This window comes from Schistocerca piceifrons, chromosome 3, assembly GCF_021461385.2.
Source record: "Schistocerca piceifrons isolate TAMUIC-IGC-003096 chromosome 3, iqSchPice1.1, whole genome shotgun sequence".
Classification (NCBI taxonomy): domain Eukaryota; kingdom Metazoa; phylum Arthropoda; class Insecta; order Orthoptera; family Acrididae; genus Schistocerca; species Schistocerca piceifrons.
Window position 1 is genome coordinate 532,406,140 of NC_060140.1, and position 25,144 is coordinate 532,431,283.

The following is a 25,144-nucleotide window of genomic DNA, read 5'->3' on the forward strand; positions in this document are numbered from 1 at the left end:
AAAAAATGAATCCATATAGCGGAGATGCTGAGTCACAGATAGGCACAACAGAAAGACTTTCACACTTAAAGCTTTCAGCCAATACCCTTCGTCAACAATAGACACACACCCGTTTACGCAAACACAACTCATATGTGTGTGTGTGTGTGTGTGTGTGTGTGTGTGTGTGTATTGTTGACGAAGGCCGTTGGCCGAAAGCTTTAAGTGTGAAAGTCTTTTTGTTGTGCTTATCTGCAATTCAGCATCTCTGCTATATGGTGAGTAGCAACTTTCCTCCTCATGATATTGTTACTCTGTTTAAAAACTAGTAAATTTTTATGTACAAGAAAAGAAAAATGAGATAAACAGTTTCCTGTACTCAGACAACGAATTTTGAAATAAGGAATTGTATCTCCATATTCTGTGTGTTTTTGTATCAAAAATTGCGCACATTTATGATGAGATAGTGTGATCAATTTCCTCAATTTATTATATTCATAATTTTTGTTACACATTTCATGACACAACCATTTTAACACTTTTCCCACCAAAATTACCAAACTTGTTACTCTGAATAACAGAACTAAAGCAAGTAATTCTTTCACCACAGAAAAGGTCATCAGTTTACAGCATAGCCTCCAGAAAAAAAAAAGAGTATAAATTAAATTATCGATACTCAGCAATGGAAGCGCTATATGCACTCTCAGAATAGTAATTTGTAGTATCTTTGTCATTTGGTAAAAAAGGGATGAACATTTTTTGTTTCATTGTCTTCTTGGTTCTGATGTTCTAGCTGACGGACGCTCATTGTTCACGGCCTGTAACTAATACAATTATCTGTAGTAATACTAGTAATATTTTGAATTTGTATGAAACTACTGCTTATAAAAATTGTGTTTTTGTCAGTAGTGAGTACCTTTCCTGCTCATGATTCAGTTACGTAATAATTAAATGTTGCCCTGGCCATTTTGTATAGGCTCATTGTTGTAGTGATGCCATTAATGATAAAAATGACATAAGCTATTTTAATAGTCATTTAATGCTAAAGGTATTAAAAAGAACAACCTCAGTAAATACAAAATGGTGTCTTGTAATATTTTCCAATTCTTTTTCAGCCAGAGATACAGTTTTATTAAGTAATTTCTATAAATGTGTATGCTGCTATTGCACATAGGCAGCTGTCCTGGAGCATCAAGCCTGACAGAAAAAAATAATTAAGCATAGTTTTCAATTGGCTTATCACATAATATTAGTTTTTCTTAATCCATTGTGAGTAAGATGGATGTCTTCACGGTGGAATACGTATGATATTTCTTGCAAGAGCACCCTAAGAAAATTTAGCTGTGGGTATTAGCAAATATGAAAGAGAATTTTTAACGCGATAAGTTGTTATGGAAGCAAATATTAAAATCTGAATGAGATCTGTCCGATAAGTGCCCTCGACCAACAGTTTACAACCAAATTGTGTAGTCTCTTTTTTTAAGCTATGGTCCTATCAAGAATTTGACTTTTTACTGTGTTATACTAGAAAGCAGCTGTTTTTAAATGTTCAATGACAGTGTTGCAACCAAATGATTTCACGATATCTGTTTGCACATACGTTCAAAAGTATGCTTCCACTGAAGAATTTCTGCTTGTTTGCTAATTTTGAGCATAGCACACATTTGCAGTTAAACACCTTTTCTAAGAGTTAATGGCACAGGTGACTTTTGTATTTCCATTTTTAACTTGTTCACTCAACCGCATCATTTTCATGAGAGTAGCATTTCATGGGGCAAAGAGAAGTGTCCCTGAGATTACTACCTTTGTTTTGACATAATCATTTTTTACATATTAAACATTGGGGTTTTCATTGAAAGACACTTAATCCCCCTCATTGCACGGTTTTCAGTGTTTTTCTTTTCAACATTCTCAAGAACCATAACTAAAAATATTACCACAGTGATAACCAGAATAATAGCTGTAGTAAGAACCAAATTAACAACGTGAGTGAGAGCATAATATTGCAGAGAGTAACTCCGAATAAGCTGTTGACAGCAAGCAATGCCTGTTCAACAGTGAGTGAAGGCATGAGAGCCTATGCTTTGAGGAAACAGTCAAAGAAACACTGTCCTCTTGACTGCTGATAAAAGCTGATTGTATGCTGTCATCTGCCCATGATGTCACCGTGCAAGTTGGAGGGAAAAGCACTTGTTGGAGGGAAAAGCACTTACTGGAGGGGAATGCCTTATAAGCCACACTTTGCCATACCTACCATAGATAAAGGTCACAGACAGACAAGCATAGCGAACAAGATATCCACAAACGTCTGCTTACTGCGCATTCTTTTGTGAAGGCTTTATGAATAAGAGACAGCAATTGACGAGATGTGTGGCACGTAGCTCCATTATTCTGGAAAAAAGCTGAACTGCATTTCATATTCCTTTAACTGAGAGTAGAAGTTTATGAAAATTTGAAAATATAAGTCTATATTGATAGGAGTTTTAAAGATGATCAAGCAGATAATTGAGCTACCAGAACCCACACATTCAAACTCCTTTTTATTTGAGTCGCAATGTGGGAATTTTTGGTGAACCAGTAGAAATCAATCTGGCTTTGTTACTCATAAAGTAAGTGGCTGTGACAATTATTATGAAATTATCATTCATTGGACTTGATGCAAGAGATGAATTTAGGAAACGCCCCCCCCCCCCCCCCCCCACACACACCCACTTACAAGCATCAACAGTAACAACTGTAGCTGTGACAATAACACCCTACCACTCAACCAAGCAAGCAGGTAACTAAAATATCTTATTTATTGGTCGCAAACCAGGGCTACTTTTATCTTGGACTGACTTTACAAGTCCATCTTATACTATTGTGTCTTCTTCTGTTCAAATTACTTAAGCACATATCCACCTGTTAATTTCAGCCCTGAAGAGCTACGCATATGTAACTGAATTACGGAGAATACAGCATGGACCATTTACAGAGGATGACATGCTTGAACCTGAGAAGTGGACAATAGAAGATATCGTGTGTGCTATTCAACAAGCATCTGAGAAGTATGCAGAATTCTTACAGAATTTAAAAAATGGAGCAATGGCCGGTTAAGAGAGAAATTCATAAAATGCTTTGATGTAAGGAAGAGGATATAACTCCAAGGTGTGAAAGAAGAAAGTTCCACTGACACTGTAAATAAAAATAATTTTATCTTATATTTCCATCAGTATTAACATAAAAGTAACTGAATAACAGGAAATCCAATGGAATCTTCAATTTGATTACAAACTGTAAGTATATGAATAAGCACTTGCAAAAAACACTAGTGATAACAGAAGTAAAAATCTTTGTTTGATTTATAACACAGAAACAGAACCACTATGGTGAGAAAGTACAAGATAAACATGTGGTCACAAAATACACTGACAAAAATGCCTGAAAGGAATTGTTAGCTATCTATGTGATTTTGCACATGTAAATACTGGTGATGGATATGTTAATTATTAGAGTTTCAATCATCTGTCATTATTAAAATGACTTGATATATAAAGGGATGCATTTTGTGAAGAAGTCTGGAGAATGCCACATGCTCATTTGGCATAACGTTACCAATACATAATGGATTTTGAAAGATTCTACACATGGCAGATGCGCAATGTCCATGAAAATGTGACAGTTGTCTGATGTCAGAATTACTAGAAATGTAAGACTAACCGCACACGTAAAGATTTCAGTCAGCAGAGTGACCACCCAAAGCACACTGCACATATGCACCAGAACTGACATTATTTCACAACATACTGTGCCATTGGTTAGAGACATGTTAATAGTAGCCTATACTTGGAACAGTGTCTCAGTGGCCTAAAAACAGAATCACTACCCTGGATGTAGGCTTCTATTAACATCACAAACAGATGGCAACATTTGGAATAGTGTTTTACTCGAGAAGGATGAAATTATGACTAATGGAATTGAACTATTTTCATGAATACTTTGGACGACCACCATCTGTATATATGGCGGTATGTTCTCCTAATGTTTTGGATCAATGTGGGGAGCCATTCTGTGTAACTTCAGTTCACCAGTGATAGCATTTAGGGAACTCTGATGACACAGGCATCCTATCCCCTTATGTGCTACACCTCATGATAATTTCTATGTGCATCAACTTTCAAATGGACAATGCTTGCCCTATCTATGAACTGCGTACATGATATTCTCCAACAAGATCCCCTTACCATCTGCCCTCAGTAGAATGTGAGGCCAGCTTAGATATTAACTATGGCCCTACGTCCGTATCCAGATACGGAGGATCATTTATGACAGTTGTGGGCCAACTTACCTCAGGAGAGGATACAGCAGCTCTACAAAAGGGGACCAAAAAGTAACAACAATTCCTTTCCTGTTGGCAGATGGGATATCATAGGGTTCACAAAGCATCTGTGCATTTTGTTTTAAGACCTAGAGTAAACATGTGGCGGCAAAATATGTTCCTCATGTACTTTCCAATGAATAGAGAGCCATCTGTATTGTGAGAGTCAGGAATTTAAAGAAGTCACAAACTGATTCCAAATTTTTATGAGAAATCATTATAGGTGACAAAACATGGTGTTATGGGTATGACCAAGAAACCAAGCAACAACTGAGCCAATATAAAACTGCTTTAACAGCATGGCTGAAGAAAGCAAATCAGATGAAAAACAGTATGAAAACAAATGATTTTTTTTCCAACATAGAGAAGATAGTCCACAAAAAAATTTGTTCCCAAAGATAACACAGTTAACCATCTTCAAGTGCTAAAATAATTGCAAGAGCTGTTAGAGAAAAGGCATACAGTACTGTAGTGGCCAAAAGGTTTAATCCTCCACTGTGACAAAGCTCTCAGAAACACAGCACGATGTGTCAGGCTGTGTTGAGGCAAAAACAAAATGGCAATGGCTCTGCACCCACTTTATTCACCAGATTTGTACACCAGTAAGTTCTTGTTCTTTATAATGAAAAGGGGCCTCAAAGAAAACAATTTTTTGAGCACAGAAAACAATATATCTGGATGAACCATGCAGCATAATTACAAATTACTTACAAAAAACTGTTTCCTATAGAGATAAAACATTGGTACACACATATTAGGGCCAAAGGATACTGTTCTGAACATGCTGCAATTTTACAACAAACAAAACTCTGTGTAAAATGTTCTCAATGCACTTGTTGCATTAATTCTTCAAGAAAATTTGGAAGTTTAACAATGTTATCATTGTCTCTGTCACAAAAACAACTGACTGTCAAGGAAGTAAAGGATTTAACAGATTTGACTGCAGATGTGCCCACTGCATCTAGAGGTTACATTGGCACCAACAGCAAAATATTACTTGAAGCATATTTCTTTCCATTATGAGGTATTATATGGGATGTGTGTTCCAATAACATTTAATACAACCAACCCATCATGAAAGACTTTATGGTCATATACAAAATGTTTAATAGAATAATTCTTATTACCTTTGGGTCCCCAATAGTATGACATCCTTCTGAATGAAACCGGTCTTTAAATTTTGCCAGAAGGAACGCAACATCCTAAAGACGTGTTTCACTTGATTGTGTAACCTATAACCTTTCTGCATTTACAAATGTCATGTCATTTCCTCCTCTCCTTCTATGTATACAGCATCTTGTCAGTCATTGTATAGTTTTCACATGCTTACACACATTTGAAAATTCAATAATCAGCTTGTTAAGTTTACCAGAGTCTATTTCTGACAGTGAAATCTGCAAGTTTGTGTTTTTCCGTATACCCAATCAAATTTGAAAGTAGGCAGACTTTTATGTACTGTATTTCATTATGGATAAGAGGTTTTTTTCAAACTCAGCTTCAGCATGAGTAACTGATGCTCTGTAGGTTTCATTTTCTGCCTCATGCTACTTCCACTGATCTGTAAAGTATTTCTCCTTCACTTGTGGCAAGGATTTGGGTATGTGACCATCAAGTTGCATCATGGGATTGTTAAGTCATTTCTAAGATCACAGGAAGGCAAGTAGAGGTAATCAAAGTGTCTGTCAGTCCCACTTGCTTCTTGCCATAGCTGCGGCTCTTTACCACCAGCTCAGACGTGTTGAGTGGGGACAGCTGATGTAACATTGCTTATGTGAGTTGGTGTTGACAACTGTTGAATTGGCACAAAATGGCAAGTTCCCAAGGTAGCTGATATTCCTGTTTTTACATCAGGTAGCAGCTTTTGTCAGTTGTTGCGCTAGTTTTCAGATGTTCAGAGCATTTAATTGAACATAAGCAATAGTGAAGCCACGTCTATAAGCGGGAATTCTACATTATAGGCAATCACGAAAGAAACTTTTTTCAGTAAACTGGGGCTGTTCGAATGTACATTCTACTGAATAGTCTGGGAGTAAGAGAAACTGGTTGTAGTTGGGTAAAATTTAAGGTGAGCAGTTCTATGATTACTATACACCTATAAAATATACCTTACAAATTATGGACATTATAATATTGTATTAGTCGATTGATTTCTTTATTTTATAATTTTTTAGCATTATTGCTTTTGGACCAACAGATATATTTAATGAAAACAATTTCAATTTAATTAAGAGTACATTAATCTTATTTATTATGGTGTTTTCATGTAGTTGTGGAAAGAGACATTCATCTTTTCGCTGACTATTTTCAGTACCAAAATGAAGATTGTGGCACATGTTAAGGCCAACACTTATTAAATGTTATATCTTTGAGTTCTGATAAACTGGCAATTAGAGACAAATATGTTTTCATGTGTGCAAGTGTTCTCCACCCTTTTAATATGATAACTGGAGAATTCATTAACTTAGCTCAAAAACTCATAAATATAGGAGCAACATATGGACAGGTCACTGCCCAAGAAATTCTGCCTTCTCTCAGGACTGTAGCAAGACACATTGAATATATGGCTGAGCATATCAGGAGTGAGCTTATACCTGAAGTGAAAGAGGAATATCTAAACACGAATGTGCAATGTCGTGACCTATCGATTGATAGCTACCGGTAAGAATTGTTATGTCATCCTGCATCAGTGAGTCAATGGACACATGGAGAAGGGGAAAAAATTATATTCTGATAACTATAAGGTTCCTCAATGTGATGAAAACTAGCAAAAATATTACAGCAATGTATGAGCAAATGGCAGAACTGTCTTGTCACTGTCTCAGAACTAGCAAAGGCTACTTTTGTTATGGATCAGGAGGCTGACATTAAGAAAGCTGTAGAAGCACATAACATCTCCCATGTGTGGCACTATATCAATTGAGCAATGCAGCACACTGTCCATTACAATTATCCGGGCTGTTATGCCGTGGTTGGTTGATGAATTTTGTCTCAATTCCCAATGTTTCATCTCCGACTGCAGGAGACATCTTCAAGGGGGTCCGTAGGTCGATGGAAGGTCCAACACACCCACTGGCTCGCTACTGACTGCCGCTAAATTCCGCGTCCGTGCGCTCCCGCGCCGCGGTGTGACATCATGTGTTTTGAAAATGTCAGTGCAATTGGCCGCTGTCCATCGCCGTCGCCATCACCCAGTAGTGGACGGGTGGTACACATGTTCTTTAACACCGGCATCCATATACCGTTTAATTTCACACCCTCCTCCTTTCGGTTGAAATTATTTGGGTGTTTAGCGATTTCGATTGCCTCCCTGTAGAGCCTTTCGTAGTATCCGCTTGTGGCCGCTAGTACTTGCGTCTCCTCGAAACGAATATTGTGGTTCCCTGGCTAGAAATCATGCTCCGCAACAGCTGATCGTTCTGTTTCTCCTCTTCTACAATTTCCCTTGTGCTCTTCCAAACGTTTAGAAACAGTTCTTTTAGTTGTACCCACATAAACATCACCACAGCAGCATGGGATCCTATACACTCCAACTTTTTCCAAAGGTTTGCGAGCGTCCTTGGCAGGCTTAAGGTATTCCTGTATCTTCGTGGTGGGCTTGTAAATTACGGTAATATTCCGCTTCGTCAAGATCCTCCCTATTCTTTCCGTTACATTTTTAACAAACGGCAGGAAAACCGTAGATTTTGCAGTAGCCTGTACGTCAGTATGATTTCTACATGGCTGCATCAACGCACGTTTTACTTCGGCGGACGAATATCCGTTCTTCATTAGTGCATTGTGGAGATGTTCCATCTCAGCGTCGAGCAACTCAGTTTCACAAATATTTCTAGTTCTGTCCACTAACGTATTGATAACACCCCGCTTCTGTTGTGTGTGGTGGTTCGAATCCCCGTGCAAATAACAGTCTGTGTGCGTGGGTTTGCGGTATACTGAGTGGCCCAAACTACCATTTTCATTTCTAAAAACAAGCACATCGAGGAAATGTAACTTGCCGTCTACCTCCTCCTCCATTGTAAACTGAATTCTCGAGTTTATGCTGTTTAGATGTTCGTGGAACCGGCTTAGTTCCTCCCTACCATGTCTCCACAGCACAAACGTGTCATCCACGTATCGGAACCATACATTTGGTTTTTTGCTGGCAGTACCTATGGCCTGTTCTTCGAATTTCTCCATAAAGAAGTTTGCAGTTACGGGACTTAGGGATCTTCCCATAGCCACGCCATCCGTTTGCTCATAAAACTGTTCATTCCACTTGAGGTATGTGGTCGTCAAGCAACAATTAAACAGTTCTAAAATATCGGTGGGAAAAATTTGATCCAGCTGTTCCAATACATCATTAAGTGGAACCATGGTAAACAGCGAGACCACATCAAAGCTGACCAATATGTCCTCCGGCTGGACCACTATGCCATTCAATCTGCTGATGAAACGTGTCGAATTCTTTATATAAGAGTCCGAACGGCCCACATGTGGTTTCAACAGCGTAGTCAAAAACTTGGCTAACGAGTAGGTGGGCGAACCAATGGCACTTAGTATCGGTCTTAACGGCACGTTTTCTTTATGAATTTTGGGCAATCCATAAAGCCTCGGTGGTAGCGCAACCGAATTGCAGAGACCTTTCTGTACACTCTCTTCAATGGAGGACTTTTTTATTAACCGCGACAAAGTTCTGAGAACGTTGTTAGTGGGGTCCTTATTCAGCTTCCTATATGCTTGCGGATCCAATAGATCAGTAATTTTACTCTGATAGTCGGCCCCATCCATAATCACCGTTGCGCTTCCTTTGTCAGCTGGGAGAACCAAAATACTATCATCGTCATTCAGGAGTTTTAAAGCTCTTCTCTCACCCACAGTTATATTACTTTTCGGCTATTTTGCATTGGCTAATATTCTCACTGTTTCTATACGGATTTCTTCAGCTGTTACAGAATACACACTGCGAATTCCTGCTTCTACACTGGCTATAATTTCTTCCGTGGGCACAAAACGCGGACTAACAGCAAAATTTCCTCCCTTGGCAAGCACAGATGTCTCATCGTCAGATAACGAACGTTTGGACAAATTGATAACGGTCCGGGAAACGTCTAAATGTCGAACAGTCTGATTAGGTAGCAAATTATCAAACTACTTCTTCTGTCTACTAGACGTTGTCAACATACACTTCCCCATGGTATCATGCAGTAGTCTATCAATTTTATCCCAGTCACTGCTGCACAGTTTATTACTGATCATAATATGGAGAGACATTAACTTACAGTTTGTGCTTGCCAAGTCCCGTCGGGTCTGCTGAATGCGCTCTCGTAGTAAGGCCCCCTCAGTCCGTTTGAAAATGCGTTGTGCCTTTCTCGAATAGAACAGTCGCTTTATCTTCAGAAACTTCGGTATAACGCCGACGGCTCTGCAACGAGACAGGAATGTGAGGGTGCACAAAACCTGCTTTCTCTTCTTCTGGAGTCCTTCCAGGCGTCGCACTTCTCTTGACATCTCCTCCCCGTAGAGGCGTCTGATACTAAAATGTAGACTTTCACGGCCGGAAATATCATGTCCATTATAATTATCCGGGCTGTTATGCCGTGGTCGGTTGATGAATTTTGTCTCAATTACCAACGTTTCATCTCCGACTGCGGGAGACATCTTCAAGGGGGTCCGTAGCCCGATGGAAGGTCCAACACACCCACGGGCTCGCTACTGACTGCCGTTAAATTCTGCGTCCGCGCGCTCCTGCGCTGCAGTGTGACGTCACGTGTTTTGAAAACGTCAGTGCAATTGGCCGCTGTCCGTCGCCGTCGATTGCCGTTGCCATCACCCAGTAGTGGACGGGTGGTACACATCTTCTTTAACACCGGCATCCATATACCGTTTAATTTCACACCCTCCTCCTTTCGGTTGAAATTATTTGGGTGTTTAGCGATTTCGATTGCCTCCCTGTAGAGCCTTTCGTAGTATCCGCTTGTGGCCCTTAGCGGATGTCTCCCGCAGTCGGAGACGAAACGTTGGGAATTGAGACAAAATTCATCAACCGATCACGGCATAACAGCCCGGATAATTATAATGGACATGATATTTCCGGCCGTGAAAGTCTACATTTTAGTATCAATGCAGCACACTTTCAACAAAGTATTTTTAAGCGATGAAATTCCTGGTATATATGAATCCATCCTAGCTGTTCATAAATTGGTAGGGCATATGAGGTGGTCTGGCTTAGTTAGTAGATTAGAGGAAACATTGGGCCAGGATGTTGGAAGTAGGTGCAACAGTGTGTGTACAACACTAGACTCATTTTGTTTGCATAAAGACCAAATAGAGAGCATTCTGAGTGAATCTAAAAAATACAAGGTGATAAATTCTTATTGCAGTGGAACTATGGTAAGTGTGAAGTTTCTGCAGTTTTTCAAGAAGACCATGGACAATTTGGAATGTGAAAGGAGTCAGTGCTACCATTTGTAGTGCCATGGATTCTCAAAGTGTTATATCATTGCTGAACTTAAATCGACAGTGTGAATATGAGGAGACTAAAGGAAAGGGTAGTACTGTTTTAGAAAGAGAAAGTTTTAACTGAGCTTCATGATCTTCAGTACCTTCCTGCAACCATCTTTCAAGGAATTGCTAGTACAACCTAAAGAGAACAGAGAAAAATTTTATCAAGATGTCTGGCAAATGTTAAACAAAGTATATGACAAGAGTGAATTAAGATTTAATGTCTTCTCCACAAGAAAATCACAAAACTGGCGATCTACCACCTTAAAATCAAGAAATGAACTCGAGAAATATACAAACATGGAGAGTCTGCACAATAAGCTGACCAAGCTTTTCATATTGGAAGACAAATACTGGTACACTTCCTAAACTCAAAACTCGGCAAAGAGGTCTACTGTATACCTGCAAGTAGTGCTTCAAGCGAAAGGAATTTTTGCAAGGCAGGGATGCTAGTGTCTTGGAAAAGGAGCTGTATAGATTCTGATAGGGTAAATGATATTTTGATTGTTCATAACAACAATACATCCAAGGGAAGCTAAATTTCAGCAGAAGAAGTGAAAGCAGCTGACAAGAACTGTGTTTATGATATGTTACATGTTACGAACTTGATCCAGTACATTGCTGAGGAATAAAAAGACATGCCTACAGGCTTATTAAGGAGATATTCCATTCTGTAGTGTATATTAAACAAAATAAACTGATATTTAAACTAACATTTGTGATAAATGTTTCATAATATTTTGTACAGTTTTGCTGTATATTGGGGAATTTTCTATTTCCAGTTATAACAATTCAGTATTGTTCTCTAAAATCTTTTATTTTGAGTTTGTAAAATGACTTATCATTTTGTGTGTAGAAGGGAATTTCTGTAGTGAATAACTCGAAACTGGTGAAACAAATTAATTCTTCCTGCAAGATCAGTGATGGGCTGCCATCATTGCAACTCCAATAAAATGGACGTAATACTTCAATATGTTTAGTTTTGATACACCAGTTGGGTTCCATTGCTATCCTGGCTACTGCTGTATGGGTTTCCACAGGCATTCTGTGGAAATGTATGTTGTTATGAGACCTACACTTTAGTGTTACATCAAGTGATGTACCTCTTACATGTTCGGCAACATACTGCTATTTACGTTTTAGAGCTGATGTCCTTCAAACTGTAGAGCATATTTTAATCATATATCTCAATTAAACCAGCCTTCAATTTAAAAAAGAGAAAGAAAGAAAGCTGTGTTCAGATTGGTCCAATTGTTTCGGAGCTAAGATGTCACAGATAGGCTTACAGAGAGATAAAGGCATCCAACTTATAACACCCCTTGTTTTATGTTGGGGGTTAAAAAGCTAATAAGTTCACCTGATTACACAGGTGCTACTCAATTCACCATTACCTGTAACAAATAAAACAGTACCTCTCTCCAGTACCTGTGAACATATGTTTCATTAGGCCATAGCCTCTGTCTTCAAACTTGTTCCCTTATCGCCCCTGTTTTAAAAGCAAAAATCCAATCTACATTTGAAAAAACAGGTATCACCTCAGATATTTTCACACTATTTGAGAGCTATCTTTGATGGCACTATTTGAGAGCTGTCTTGGATGCTAACACTGTTCATTATAAAGGAAATAAACTTTATCAGTTCATCGCAAATGAAAAAATAATGAAATAACACTGCAGCTAAATAGGTAAGAAGAATCACTCAAGAAAAATAAGGGAAGAACAAACCTGAATGTAATCAATATAATGGAAGGAAACATTCCACGTGGGAAAAATTATATGTGTATACCTGTCCTTTTTTCCCCCTAAGGTAAGTCTTTCCGCTCCCGGGATTGGAATGACTCCTTACCCTCTCCTTTAAAACCCACTTCCTTTCGTCTTCCCCTCTCCTTCCCTCTTTCCTGATGAGGCAACAATTTGTTGCGAAAGCTTGAATTTTGTGTGTATGTTTGTGTTTGTTTGTGTGTCTATCGACCTGCCAGCGTTTTTGTTCGGTAAGTCACCTCATCTTTGTATATAAAAACCTGAATGTAATATTTATTTACTTGTTTTTGTGGATTTTGTGGATTTTTATTTCCCATTGATTGCAAATGTTATTAGATATGATCTTATACTACTTAGCCTAGCTTATTCTAATGACAATCACAAATATCCATGTCCAAGGGGAGGGGGGGATATTTGAACCCACAGCGGGAGTGGCCTTGCTATGTGTGACATGATGCTATAGACCACAAAGGTGTTCCCGCCAGCTCAACATTAATTTCACACTTTTGTGAAACATCTCAGGAGCTAAAACAAAATGGCCTTTCCAACATCAAAAACTCTTCAGAACTCTTAATAAATTAGCACATATACATAGGAAGGAAAAGACCTTGAGCAGTATGCATGCCCTTGCAGGTACTAGCCATGATATGAGCTCCCACCCATTGCGGCCAGTACACTCATGTGAACACTGTATAACTCTATTGAAACACGGCCTGGCCATTTATGTTGGTCAGTTCCACTCCTTGCGGAGGCAAATTTGTTTTAGTGTTGGCAAGCACTGAGTGACTAGTTATTATGCCTAAATTCCACTTCCAACATCTTTGGCACAGCATATATTTCAAGCTCCCGTGAGAGATTTTATTTTTGTTCCATATCTTAAGGTAACAGAATATTTGCTGATAGCTTGAGCAGAGTTAGTGCATTTATTCTCTGTCTCCACACTTTTGGGCCATGCGTAGAGCATTTATTTTCAGGTCAAATCACTACTAAGGACACTGTATTTACCATGCCTTGTGGCACCAATCTCTTCTTTAGTATTCATCATATTACCTAATGATATTAATAGTGTGCCTTGGGGTTTCAGAAACCACTAAGAACTATTAATTCTTGAGATTATTTCAATGTTCCATGTAGTAGTTAATTCAGTAAACCAGTTTGTTTTGCTTTAACCTCTTGTGAACATTATTCATTGTGAACACACCTGTCGCCACATGCTCAATTTTAGGTAATTTTATGTGCGTTATTTAATTAAGTGGGCCGGGACCACCGTTCCCAGACAGGTGACCAGACAATCTCAAGTGACTCAATTTTTAAATCTGGCACATTGCTGGCTATCTGTCCTAGCCACCCATTCCATAAGGTGTGTGTCACGGGCTCTCGCTCAAGCGCGCATTCCACTAGGTACTTCCGTTGCTGTTCTATGAATGCTGTCACACTAAGGCTATTATTGTGTGTTTCACATGACACACTGTGTACATGCTATGGACACCATTGCATCACAATCCATATTTACTGCTTTGTACCATGAACTATTTCCCTTTTGTGTGCTTCGCGTGTCCGCCCCTGTGTGACGTAGGGACTGTGGCTTCTGCCACCAGTTCAACCAACACCTAACTGCCTGTGGTTGCTGCTCCAGCACATCCCAATATCATCACAGACCTGACCGTGTGCCTCTGGAACACTGCAGCGACGACCTGTGCGCATAACTTGCAGCTACGCAGCCCTCATCGCCCTGGCCCCCCCACGATGTTGGACTACACACTGACACCTGCACTGTCCCCTGCATCTGCTTGTTCCACCTGCCCACAATGAGCCAACTTCTGAGCTGCCCTCGGCCACAGCTGCAGTCACCCACAGTGCCACCAAGTTCACCATGTTGAGCAGTTAGCTCGAGCTAACATATGCAGTGGAGGTCTGTGATGTTATCTCATTGTCCCCAACCAACAACCACTATCAGATACTCCGACCCTGCCTCGTGATGCAACTCCCAACCTCTGAGGTGCAGCACACTGGGTCTTCCTTTTCTTCAAGCAGTCTGGGGTCCAGCTGGAAGTATGTGGCTTCCTCACCTGGTTCAGTGTCAACATGTTGACGCTGCAGGCTATTGTTACCTGCCTCAACTCCAAACCCTGCTGAGTGCACAGACTTAGCCAACTGCACAATGATGGCTACCATCGCTGCAGCTCCAGCCAGACTGCCAATGCTTCCAGTGATGTGACTAATCTCTGCTGGTATCATGAGCGCTTTGGCTCAGATGCTGCAGTTGTAGAGAGCTGTGCTTGTTCCCCCAAATGCCAACACCTGCTGTGATTAGTCCTGCCCATCTGCTGCTCAGTCTCCCAGAGCCTTTGCATCCGTCACACCAGCTCCAGTATGCCATTTCTGATCATTACCAGCTTGGAGCTGTGTCTCTTTCCATGCAGCTTGTGTGTGACCATGGCATCACCGTAGTGATCTTCCTGATGGCGGTGAACATCTGTACCATAGTGAAATTTTTACTCTGCAATGGAGTGTGCTCGGATACTAAACTTTCTGGCAGATTAAAACTGGGTTAGATTAAGTCTCGAACTCGGCACCTTTGCCTTTTGTGAAAGTAAATCTGTGAGAAGAGATTGTGAGTGTGCTTGGGTAGCTGGAGTGGTAGAGCACTTGCCCATGAAATGCAAAGGTCCTGAGTTCAAGTCCTGGTCTGGCAAACAGTTTTAATCTGCCACGAAGTTTCAATTCTACCATCACCACCCATGGCATAAATCATTGTGTCCTTGACCTCAGTCTGCAATGGGACCTTCCCATTGCCTTCTCTGTCACCAGACTTCACTGGCAGTACTGCTTGTTGCCTGAAGTCGCCAGTCACCTCATTGACAGCGATACCAGGAAAATAATTAAATACACCACCCAGTTTGCTGCCTTCTTCGATGTGAGGTAGGTGGCATACACCATCCTGTATGTTGTACTTTTCGTGCAGCTTCCTGATTTCACATGCCTGTCCAGAGTGCTTTGGGAGGTCTGCCAGTGCAGTTGTCCATTGCATTGATACCACACCAGGACCACCCATCTTTTTTGGGCCATGGCCCCTACTACTGGACAAGTTCAAGATTCCCAAGGATGTGTTTGGCAAGCTGATTGCCACTAGCACACTGTTCTTGGGAGAGCCCATGGGGTCTGCCATTTACCTTGTCAAGAACGATGACTACTGGCACCCAGGTGGTGATTACTGGGTGCTAAATGCCAGTACAATTCCTAAGGCTCTCCTTCGGCTACAATGCTCTAGCCAGAGTTATTATCTTCAGCAGCATCATCTGCTCCAAGGCTTTCATACATATTTCTGTAGCACCTTAGGATATCCAGAAGACTGCCATTTGACCTGTATGAGAGTTCTTTTGTGATCAGCCTAAGTAATCCTGTCCAACATGGCAGCATTTCCTGGATGGCGTCTTCTGCACCACAAGCACCTCTGCACTCTTTGAATGTCTCCAGAACACAGCCAAGTGCATCTTTGGTGTTGGCGAGGTGGTATTGCTGGGTCATATGGTCTCTGCCACCACCTCACATCTGCTGCTCGACAGGTTGCAATCTATCCTCAATTTCCGACTCCATAAGACATTCAAGGATCTGTGCAGCTTCTTTGGCATGTTTAACTTCCTTAGCCACCACCCGATCAATGCCACTGTTAGACAGGAGCTGCTCACTGTTGTCCTTCACAGCGTCAAAACAAAGTGAAATGAGTCAGTGTCACGGACATCACAAATGAAGATGACACCCTGCTTCCCATCCTGCCACTTGCTATTGTGGTCCATACCATTCAGGTGGCCGTTGGTGCCATTCTGTAGCAGCATATGAGTGACATCTAGCAGTCCCCGCCTTTTTCTATTGCAAGCTCTCCACCATTCAAAGGCACTGGAGTGCATACAACCGAGCTCCACACCTATGAGGTAATCAAATATTTTCGGCTGTCAGTGAAGACCTGTCACTTTACGTCCCCAAGTCAGTTCTGGAAGCAGTCTTTCATCTTTCAGTTGATGATGACATATATAATGTTACAAGAATTGACAATGTCTTCGCAGACTGCCTCAGCTTCTCCTGCACGATCACTTCATCCCTACAAGACTCTGCCCCAAGCACTGCCCCAAAACCCGACCTGTAACTCGCATGCCTCCACCTGGGTGTCACTTCTGCGCTCCACCTTCTGTGTATGTCAGTCTGTCTCTGTCTCAGAAAGCAGTACCTGGTGTGACATATCAACACCCTCACCACGCATGTTCCTGTCCACTGCTTTCTACAAGGCCACATTTGACTGATTACACAACCTGGTCCAACCATGGTGTTGCAGCGTGTAGTGTGGCTGTATATTCAGAGGGACAGCAAGATCTGGGCCCATACCTACGTTGCCTGTCAGTGTTCCAAGATTGACCCCCACGTATATGTACATGCTACTACCTTTCCTGATGCAAGGCACTGCTTCACTCATGCTTTACATGAGCATTGTGGCCCTCTGCCATCTAATGGTGGTCGCTACCTCCTAACCAGTGAACAGGTTCAGGCCAATACCTGATGTCACAGCTGCAATGGTAGCCATTTCCTTCGTCTCCGTGTGGATTGCCTTTTTCAGCTGCCTGCGCTGCATCACAAGAGACCATGGGTGCCAATTTACATCTTCCCTCTTTTGCATGCTGGTGAACCTCTGTGGAACTGACCTGCACTGGACATTGAGCTACCATCCAGCTGCCAGAGGCACAACCAGCACACATCAGCCCCCACTTCACCTTTACTATGTCAACCCACACTGGGTTCTGAAGCGAGACTGCAATACATTTGCACCAAATCTACATAGCACCTCTACCAGTATCTCTATCGGTATGCTGCCTGAACTATCACTCACACCAACCACTGCCCTCATCAACACACCGCAGGCACACACCACCAACAGCACACTGCTTGATGCATTTACATCTATGCAATTAGTCTGCAATTCACTGTGGCAGCCCTTTGTCACACATTGGTTTTAGCAGTCTGGCCCTGTTCCATATGTGCCCAATTCATTAAGGCCATCTGCTAATGCAGCACATGCAACCAGACATCTGTCTACAATGGTCACTAGCTAAAGGGACCCAGACATTAGCCACACTACTAGCGAGACTTCTGTTGGACTAACCTTGCCCTCGGTTCTGTGAGTCAATAACACTGGAGTTTGTTTCTTCCCATGTGCCGCAACTGACACACTACAGACTACATTCTTCATATCTCGAATAGTGTATTACACAGTACAGGGTCCACTATATGCTTCTTGCAAAAGTAGTGACCTGAACCACCTCTACAATTGTGCAACACTGTACGTAAAACAGTCCATTGCATTGTAAGACATGTAGTGGATTGTTCAATTGTACATCTTCTGCAGTTTAAAGTCTAAAATTATATGACTCTTTTTGATGAACACTAAAAGGTCATTCAGTAATAAGCATTCAAGTAAAGACAAACAAATAATAATTTCTTAAACTTTACTTTTATTAAATCTGAAAAATGTTGTAAGTGCTTTGATCATAAACATTCTGTGTCATGGAATATTTTATTATTAGAATTAGATTACATTGTAGCTTACTCCACGTGAGGTATTACAAATTTTATAACATTTGAGCTCCTTCTCATAAACATTATGGAAGTTTCTGTGTAAAAAAACTGTTCTATGAATAATAAGTAGAAGTTAATTTATCATGGACGTGGAAAAGTGTATCACTTGTAATGTACCGGTGCTGCGTATATGCCAAGAATACAGTTGCAAAAGATAGAAAGTTAAGTCCGGTCCTTCTTGTGAAGCAGTGCTGACAAGAGAAAAAAGTTCATTATTTCAAAATCTAGACGACAATGGTAAGAAAGATGAGATACACATTGTTGCTTTAAAAGACCTCAGAAGAATTTTCCTCATCTCCAAAATAAAATCACTTGATAAGAAAATACAAGTAACTGTACACATCGTTAAGGACGTACAAGGATTCCCAAACTTTGTAATATATATCTAATTTTCCTAGGTCAGTCACACTACTGTATCATCAACATTACCACTATACTGTATAAATTACAGTATAATGACGTCCGTGCATGAGAGGGCCTGTATAAAATTGCCTTTTACGATGTGAGAGTTTTGACCTCTTAAAGATAGAAGTATTATTATGTGAATATAATTTTCCAGAATTGTGCGACTGTAAATGTGCTAATGCCTATAATTTTCCATTTCATGAAAAAAACTTTCCAATAGATAAATGAAATATATTCATGCAATAACAAGAATCTTGGAAAAATATCAATAATTAGGAATATAATAATCAAAGGAAGCATAAGTACTACAGGCAATGGCATTTATGAACATATTGTCTATGGAATACCTGAGTAAATATTCAGTTAGTAATATCAACTGAATCATACTAGGTACATTTGCATCCACTTGTACGTCTCTTTTGGAAATCTATGAGGGCCTTTTTTTTTTCTTTCTTTCTTTCTTTGAACCTTCAATAGGCTATAAATAAAAGACCGGTTCATAGAAAACATTATTTTATTACCGAAAGTTTTGTACACTTACGGTTACTTTTCAACATAATCACCGAAAACATTGAGACATTTATCTTGCCTGTGGACAAGCTTGGCAATACCCTCTTCAAAAAAATGTTGCTGCCAATGATTGCAGATGAGCATCGACATTGTTTTGAAGATCTTTGTTGGTTTCAAAGTGCTGTCGTCCTAGCCAAATCTTCAGTCAGCATTCCTCTTCATTTGTTTTGAATGACCAAATTTGCATTTGACTTCAAGAATTGTGTTGATCCATGACAATGCTCAGCCACACACTGCTGGCAAAACCCAACAGCCCTTTGAACAATTTGAATGGGACATTTTCAATCATCCGCTGTACAGTGCTGACCTGGCACCCAGCGACTTCCACCTTTTTCCTAAACTGAAGATGTGGCTAGGAGGGCAGCACTTTCAAACCAACGAAAATCTTCAAAGCAAGTCAGTGCTCATTTTTGCAATCATTGGCGGCAACTGTTTTTGAAGAGGGTATTGCAAAGCTTGTCCACAGGTACAATAAATGTCTCAATCTTTTCAGTGATTATGTTAAAAAGTAACAATAAGTGTACAAAACTTTTGGTAATAAAACAATCGTTTTCTATGAACTTGTCTTTTGTTTGTAGCTTATCAGAGGTTTGGAGGGGGGGGGGGGGGGGGGAAGACCTCGTATTCTTAATACTTCTAGCTAAATAATTTTTCTTTCTTTTGTACAGTTAATTTCACTTATTAGAATAGTGTATGATGTGCAGTGATGGATGGCATATACATTTGTATTGTTGTTACATTCTAGGTGTAAATAGAAATCACCCTGCCAATAAACTACTTGTATACACAGTAATAAGTAGTATCTCTAGCAAATATAGTCATCACTGATAGAATTTTACTATAGAAGTAAATAATATTACTGAAAACCAGATGAAATAAGGCAGTACAATGGAAATGCCGTGTGGCTAGAGCCTCCCGTCGGGTAGACCGATCACCTGGTGCCATCTTTAGAGTTGACGCCACTTCGGCGACTTGCGTGTCGATGAGGGTGAAATGATCAATCATGATGATGATAAGGACAAGACAACACCCAGTCCCTGACCGGAGGAAATCTCTGACTCAGCCGGGAATCGAACCCAGGCCGTTAGGTATGACATTCCGTCGTGCTGACCTCTCAGCTACCAGGAGGCAGTCCAATGAAGTGAATGTACTGGCAGTTGGTAATGAGTCACCAGTGGAAACTGCAGTGACAGAAGGAAGCACTGGAAGTCAAATAACAAACTATAGTTTGTTGAAAATAGATGATACAATGATAACTTGTGATAAGTGGCCTTCTTGATCGACCCTCATAAGCACATTCTTGTGCGATAGTTCTTATCGTACTGATTTATGTCAATGACATCTCTTTCCTGGTAAGTCTACAAATAGTGGAATGGGAAATACCCATTGAAAATGAACAACAAGTGCGAAATCCTGTCTCACTGCCATCTGGGGTGACAGTCTTATACTCACCAGTTTGACGACCTTACCTTAAAATAAAATAGTTTACAGACAGAATGTCAGATACACAACACATACGGTGATTTACCGGATCAGGTACAAAAAATATTGGATGATATGGGATTTCGTAAATTAGAACAGAAATGCATCAGTAATGACGTACAAAAACTAAATGATCGTGCTGATGTTATTTGACAATGCTACTACATTTGCAGAAAATGTGGTAGAGCAACATGACGCTCACCTTGCAGAAGTTGAAAGGGAGGATAAGACTGTTAACAAACTCGATACTGATTTGAAAACTGTTATTCAACAAATACGTAACGAAATAGGTGTAGGAACCAATGAACCGTTTATCACTATTAACAACAAGACAAATGGTAAAACAGTAAAGAAGCAAAACAACAGTTTTCTCCTAGTATTACATATAACTTAAGCCAAAGAGACTATGGGACATGTGGGTAGTTACCAGTAACTAATGTACTGCAAAGAAATTATCTGTGTGTGACACCGGCAACTATACCGCATACACATGACTGATGAAAGCCTATTAAAACATAGACAGTTCCAAGTATCTTCTACGGAAACAAAAAAAGGTACATCCTGCAGTATTAATTCGATCTTTTCTTTATTCTATCGCACACTTGGTATGAACTGCAGAAGATTCTTTATGTAGTAGGATATACACAAGGACAAATCAGTCCCTTTATTAGAAAATGATGTAGAGTATTTTCTCTCTGTAGTGCATGCCATTGACCTCATTTACGAGGAAGGACGTATGCAAACAAGAAACAGATTTGATGCAGTTTTCATAATAGTCTATGGCAGGTCAGAGCAATAATACTAACCATCAACAAGGATGGCAACAGCCAGTAACACCAGGCAGCTATAATTTTAAAGCTGGAAATAGACAAAACTGGTATGGTACACCCTGTAACAGGAATCTTAAAACAGTAGCAATGGTTATCACAGAAACTCTAATGGTCACATGAACCCTGCCTCGAATAACAACATTAGACAAGGGGAACCAACTTTTTCATAGTAATCCAAACAATAATTGGCATTCTCAAGAACATCCAGTTCAAATAGCTGAAGTGGTTAAAAGTAATGAGAGTATTCCAGAACCTGGATTTGGTTGGAGGGGGAGGGGGGGGGGTGTGCAGTAAGGAACTATTCATTTTTTGAGGTATGTTGAGGAACACATTTTGAGAGGGAGGAGTTATCTTACAGTGATAAAAAAGGAGGATGAAGAGGGAGTGGTACAAGTGATAACACATGCAAATGTAGGCAGTATACCAGTGCGTATAATTCTGGATACAGGAGAGTGTGCATACATTTTGTCCAAAAGTTTCTTTTGACACAGTAACAAAGGACATGCATGTATCCACTTTCCCTACACACAACTGCAAAAAATTAACAGCCACAGTAAACAAGACACACAATGTCAACTTCAAGCATACATTCCTATTGCCTTATATAATACTACGATAAAATACAGTTTTCTTGTGGTTAAGAAATAAATACTAATTGCATTCTAGTGATGGAGTTTTTCAGACGATTTAAGGCAAACCTCGACATGGGTACTGATAAATGCTGCTTGCAGCTTGATAAAGAGATTATATCAATTAATTTGGTTATGACAAAGGAAAAGCATACTCGATATACTAATTCAGTAAATTTTCATCTTATCTATCCTGAAATACTTTTCATAAATGAGCAATGCAGTGAGGAGGGGCTGGATATCCTGGTACCTACAATTACAAAATTGATGTATATCCACATCAAACTTCCTGTCCTAATTCTTACTCAATCACTTGGGTGAAGAAAGTAGCGGTGAATAAGAAAATAGCGAATGTTAAGCTGGCAAGTAATAGAACCTTCAGATTCTCCATATTGCAACCTATTGTTGGCTGTCAATAAGGCAAATGGTAGTATTCAATTAGTACTTGATGCACAATCCATTAACAAAATCATTGTTTCTCTAAGGGTGAAACCAGAAAATATTGACGAACAAATCTTAAAATTTCATGGTGTTAAGTATTTAACTTCCTTTGTACTGGTAGCTGTCATTGCATCTGGAAAGTAGTAAACACACTGTATTTGTATTTTCTGATCACAGTTGCCATTTTTGTGTATTACATATTGGATACACTGTTAGTGCAGGTATCTTTGTAGCAGCAATGGACACTGTATTGGGACCAACACTGGCGCAAGAGAATCACTCTGTATGTCAGTGATATATTGATTGTAACAGGTTCATGGAGGGAACTTTTCGATTTGTTCGAGGTGATACTTAAGAAATTTCTTGAATATGGTGTTCGGTTAATTTACAGAAGTCCAAGTTTTTAGGCCATATTATCTCTCACATTGACATTAAATAGTGGTCCCCTCCTGAACTTGTTAAGAAAAAATAATACACAGTTATCGAATGAAGAATGCCAAAAATATTTGCAAGCCATAAAGGAAACTTTACTAAATGCAAATATTTTACACTATCCAGACATGACAAGGTTTTTGTTGAACCCTTGTGGGGGCACGCATGTGTATAAAGCATGCCAACTGCAAATAACGTTGTCGTGTACCATTCCATTGTTTTACAATTGTGAGTCCATACCTATTCCTTCATTAGCTTCCTCTAACACAGTGATAAGTTGGTTTGTCATATGTCCAAGTGAACAGCAGTTATACAAAATAAACAGCAAGCTGGGTGAGAAAAAAATTTATGACCCATGCAAGAAAACACCCCAGATTCTGAGCTAGCAGCACAATCCCACAATGAGGTAGTTGTCCACAAGACAATTAGTAATTGAATAAGCGTTTGGGCTGGATCTGGTGCAACTGTGCCATTTAAAGCTTTGAGTGGGTCATTGCTGTGGTGTAACACTTGCATATGGCCTTAGAGTGACATGATGAAAGTTTATTTATCATTGTTTAATCAAACAGTAATTTAGCTTATATAACATAAGTTTATTTTATTGTTATTTAATTAAATTAAGATTAAACTGTGATTTTTGCTCATACATTACACTTTGATAAGATAAAAAGTGCTATTCTTTACATGTTTATGAAGCATGTTAGGCGCTCGCTCTTGTTACAAAAATCGGTGTGCCCACTCAAGGGCTAAGCACAGATGTGTCATTTTAGGGTCTCGGTGCTTGTCTGTTTCAAATTAGAGAAATAGATGGAAAGAGCATGAATTGTATAATTAGTTTTGTTAGCCGAACACTCACCGAGTATGAAAGAACATACTTGGCTACCAAACTCTAAGCATTAGCCAAAATGTGGGGAAAATGCATTAAAGTTTATTGTGACAACCAAGTTTTATCTTTTTTGTTGACTTGCATGTTGTTACGCAAGTGGATTCCTCATTGGTTTTTAATTTTACAAGAACTGAGTTTTGAAATAATACATATAAAAGGGGAACAAAACATTAAGCTGATGCACTGCCTAGACTTCCACAATGATTAAATAAATTTACAGACCTTAGATTTTATGATATTATTAATGCAAGATGAAAATTATAGACCCTATTACTTAAAACTGTCAAGAAGTGCACAATTTACAAGAAAAGTATCCTCGTTGGAGGAAGGTAAAAGAAAACTGAATAACAAGGAATATGGAAATCTAGGTAAGTATTATACGATATACAAAGGCGTGCTATTTCATTTTTATTAGGTTCACATGCCACACATTGGGTCATTATGGAGTAAAGAGGTGTAGTGAGAAAAATATGTCATATCATTATTCTCCAATTTTTCGCCACAAAGTGCAACGAGTAATAAAAATATGTATCATATATCAGAAGGCAACCCTCCTTTCTGGGGAATAAATGAGAAGGGAACCACTGCCTTGTGGTGGAGGAGAAACTCCAAAGGCTAAGGGAGACAACCCCAACAGAAAATCCTTTCTTGCGTTAGGCCTAGCAATCCAGTAGGAAAGTCTTCATATATTGCTTTCAAAACACAGAAGAGCCTTGGTACGAACTGCTCGGGATTTGACCCCACTGCTTCTTCAATTACTGGTGCAAATGATGGGAGACCTGATGATATTCGTCAGTACAAGAAGGTTAAACCAAGTGCACTAAAAAATAACCTAAATACTGGTACCCATAATATATTAACCCTCAATGGAAAAATGGAAGAAATGACAGATGTACTAACAGAAAAAAAGTTACATATTTTGGGATTAAGAAAACCGAAGTGGAAGGGAAAAGGTGAGAAGAATTTGAGAGTAGGAGGAAAACTGTACTGGAATGAAAATAATGGTTTGGAAGAAATGGTGTGGCAGTGATGGTGAATAAGAATGTACAAAGCTGTACTGAAAGTGTGAGATATATATCAGTCAGGATCATAATCTTAAACCTGAGATTCCAAAAAGAAACACTAAAAGTTATCCAGATTTATGCACCTCAAGTGGGATGTAGTGAAGAAGAGAAGATGGACTTTGAAAATGAGTTAGAGAACCATATAGTGATGGGAGATTTTAATGCACAGGTAGACAAAGACAGAAAGGGATTTGAGGAAGTGTTGGG

At 39.7% G+C, this 25,144-nt stretch overlaps 1 protein-coding gene across 2 annotated transcripts in view; it reads left to right on the top strand.

Annotated features, from left to right (window-relative positions):
* LOC124789479 (probable tRNA pseudouridine synthase 1) overlaps nt 1-25,144 on the top strand; it is a 116,412-nt gene that overhangs the window by 50,140 nt on the left and 41,128 nt on the right. The window contains exon 7 of one of the 2 annotated variants that reach the window (XR_007016124.1): nt 2,894-3,126. Coding sequence is in view for 1 of the 2 variants with exons in the window: in XM_047256856.1 (XP_047112812.1) it covers nt 2,894-3,075 (182 nt within the window). In the remaining variant the exon portion in view is untranslated. Of the gene's footprint in view, nt 1-2,893; nt 3,180-25,144 lie in introns of those variants that run through there. The other variant, XM_047256856.1, reaches the window with a different exon arrangement.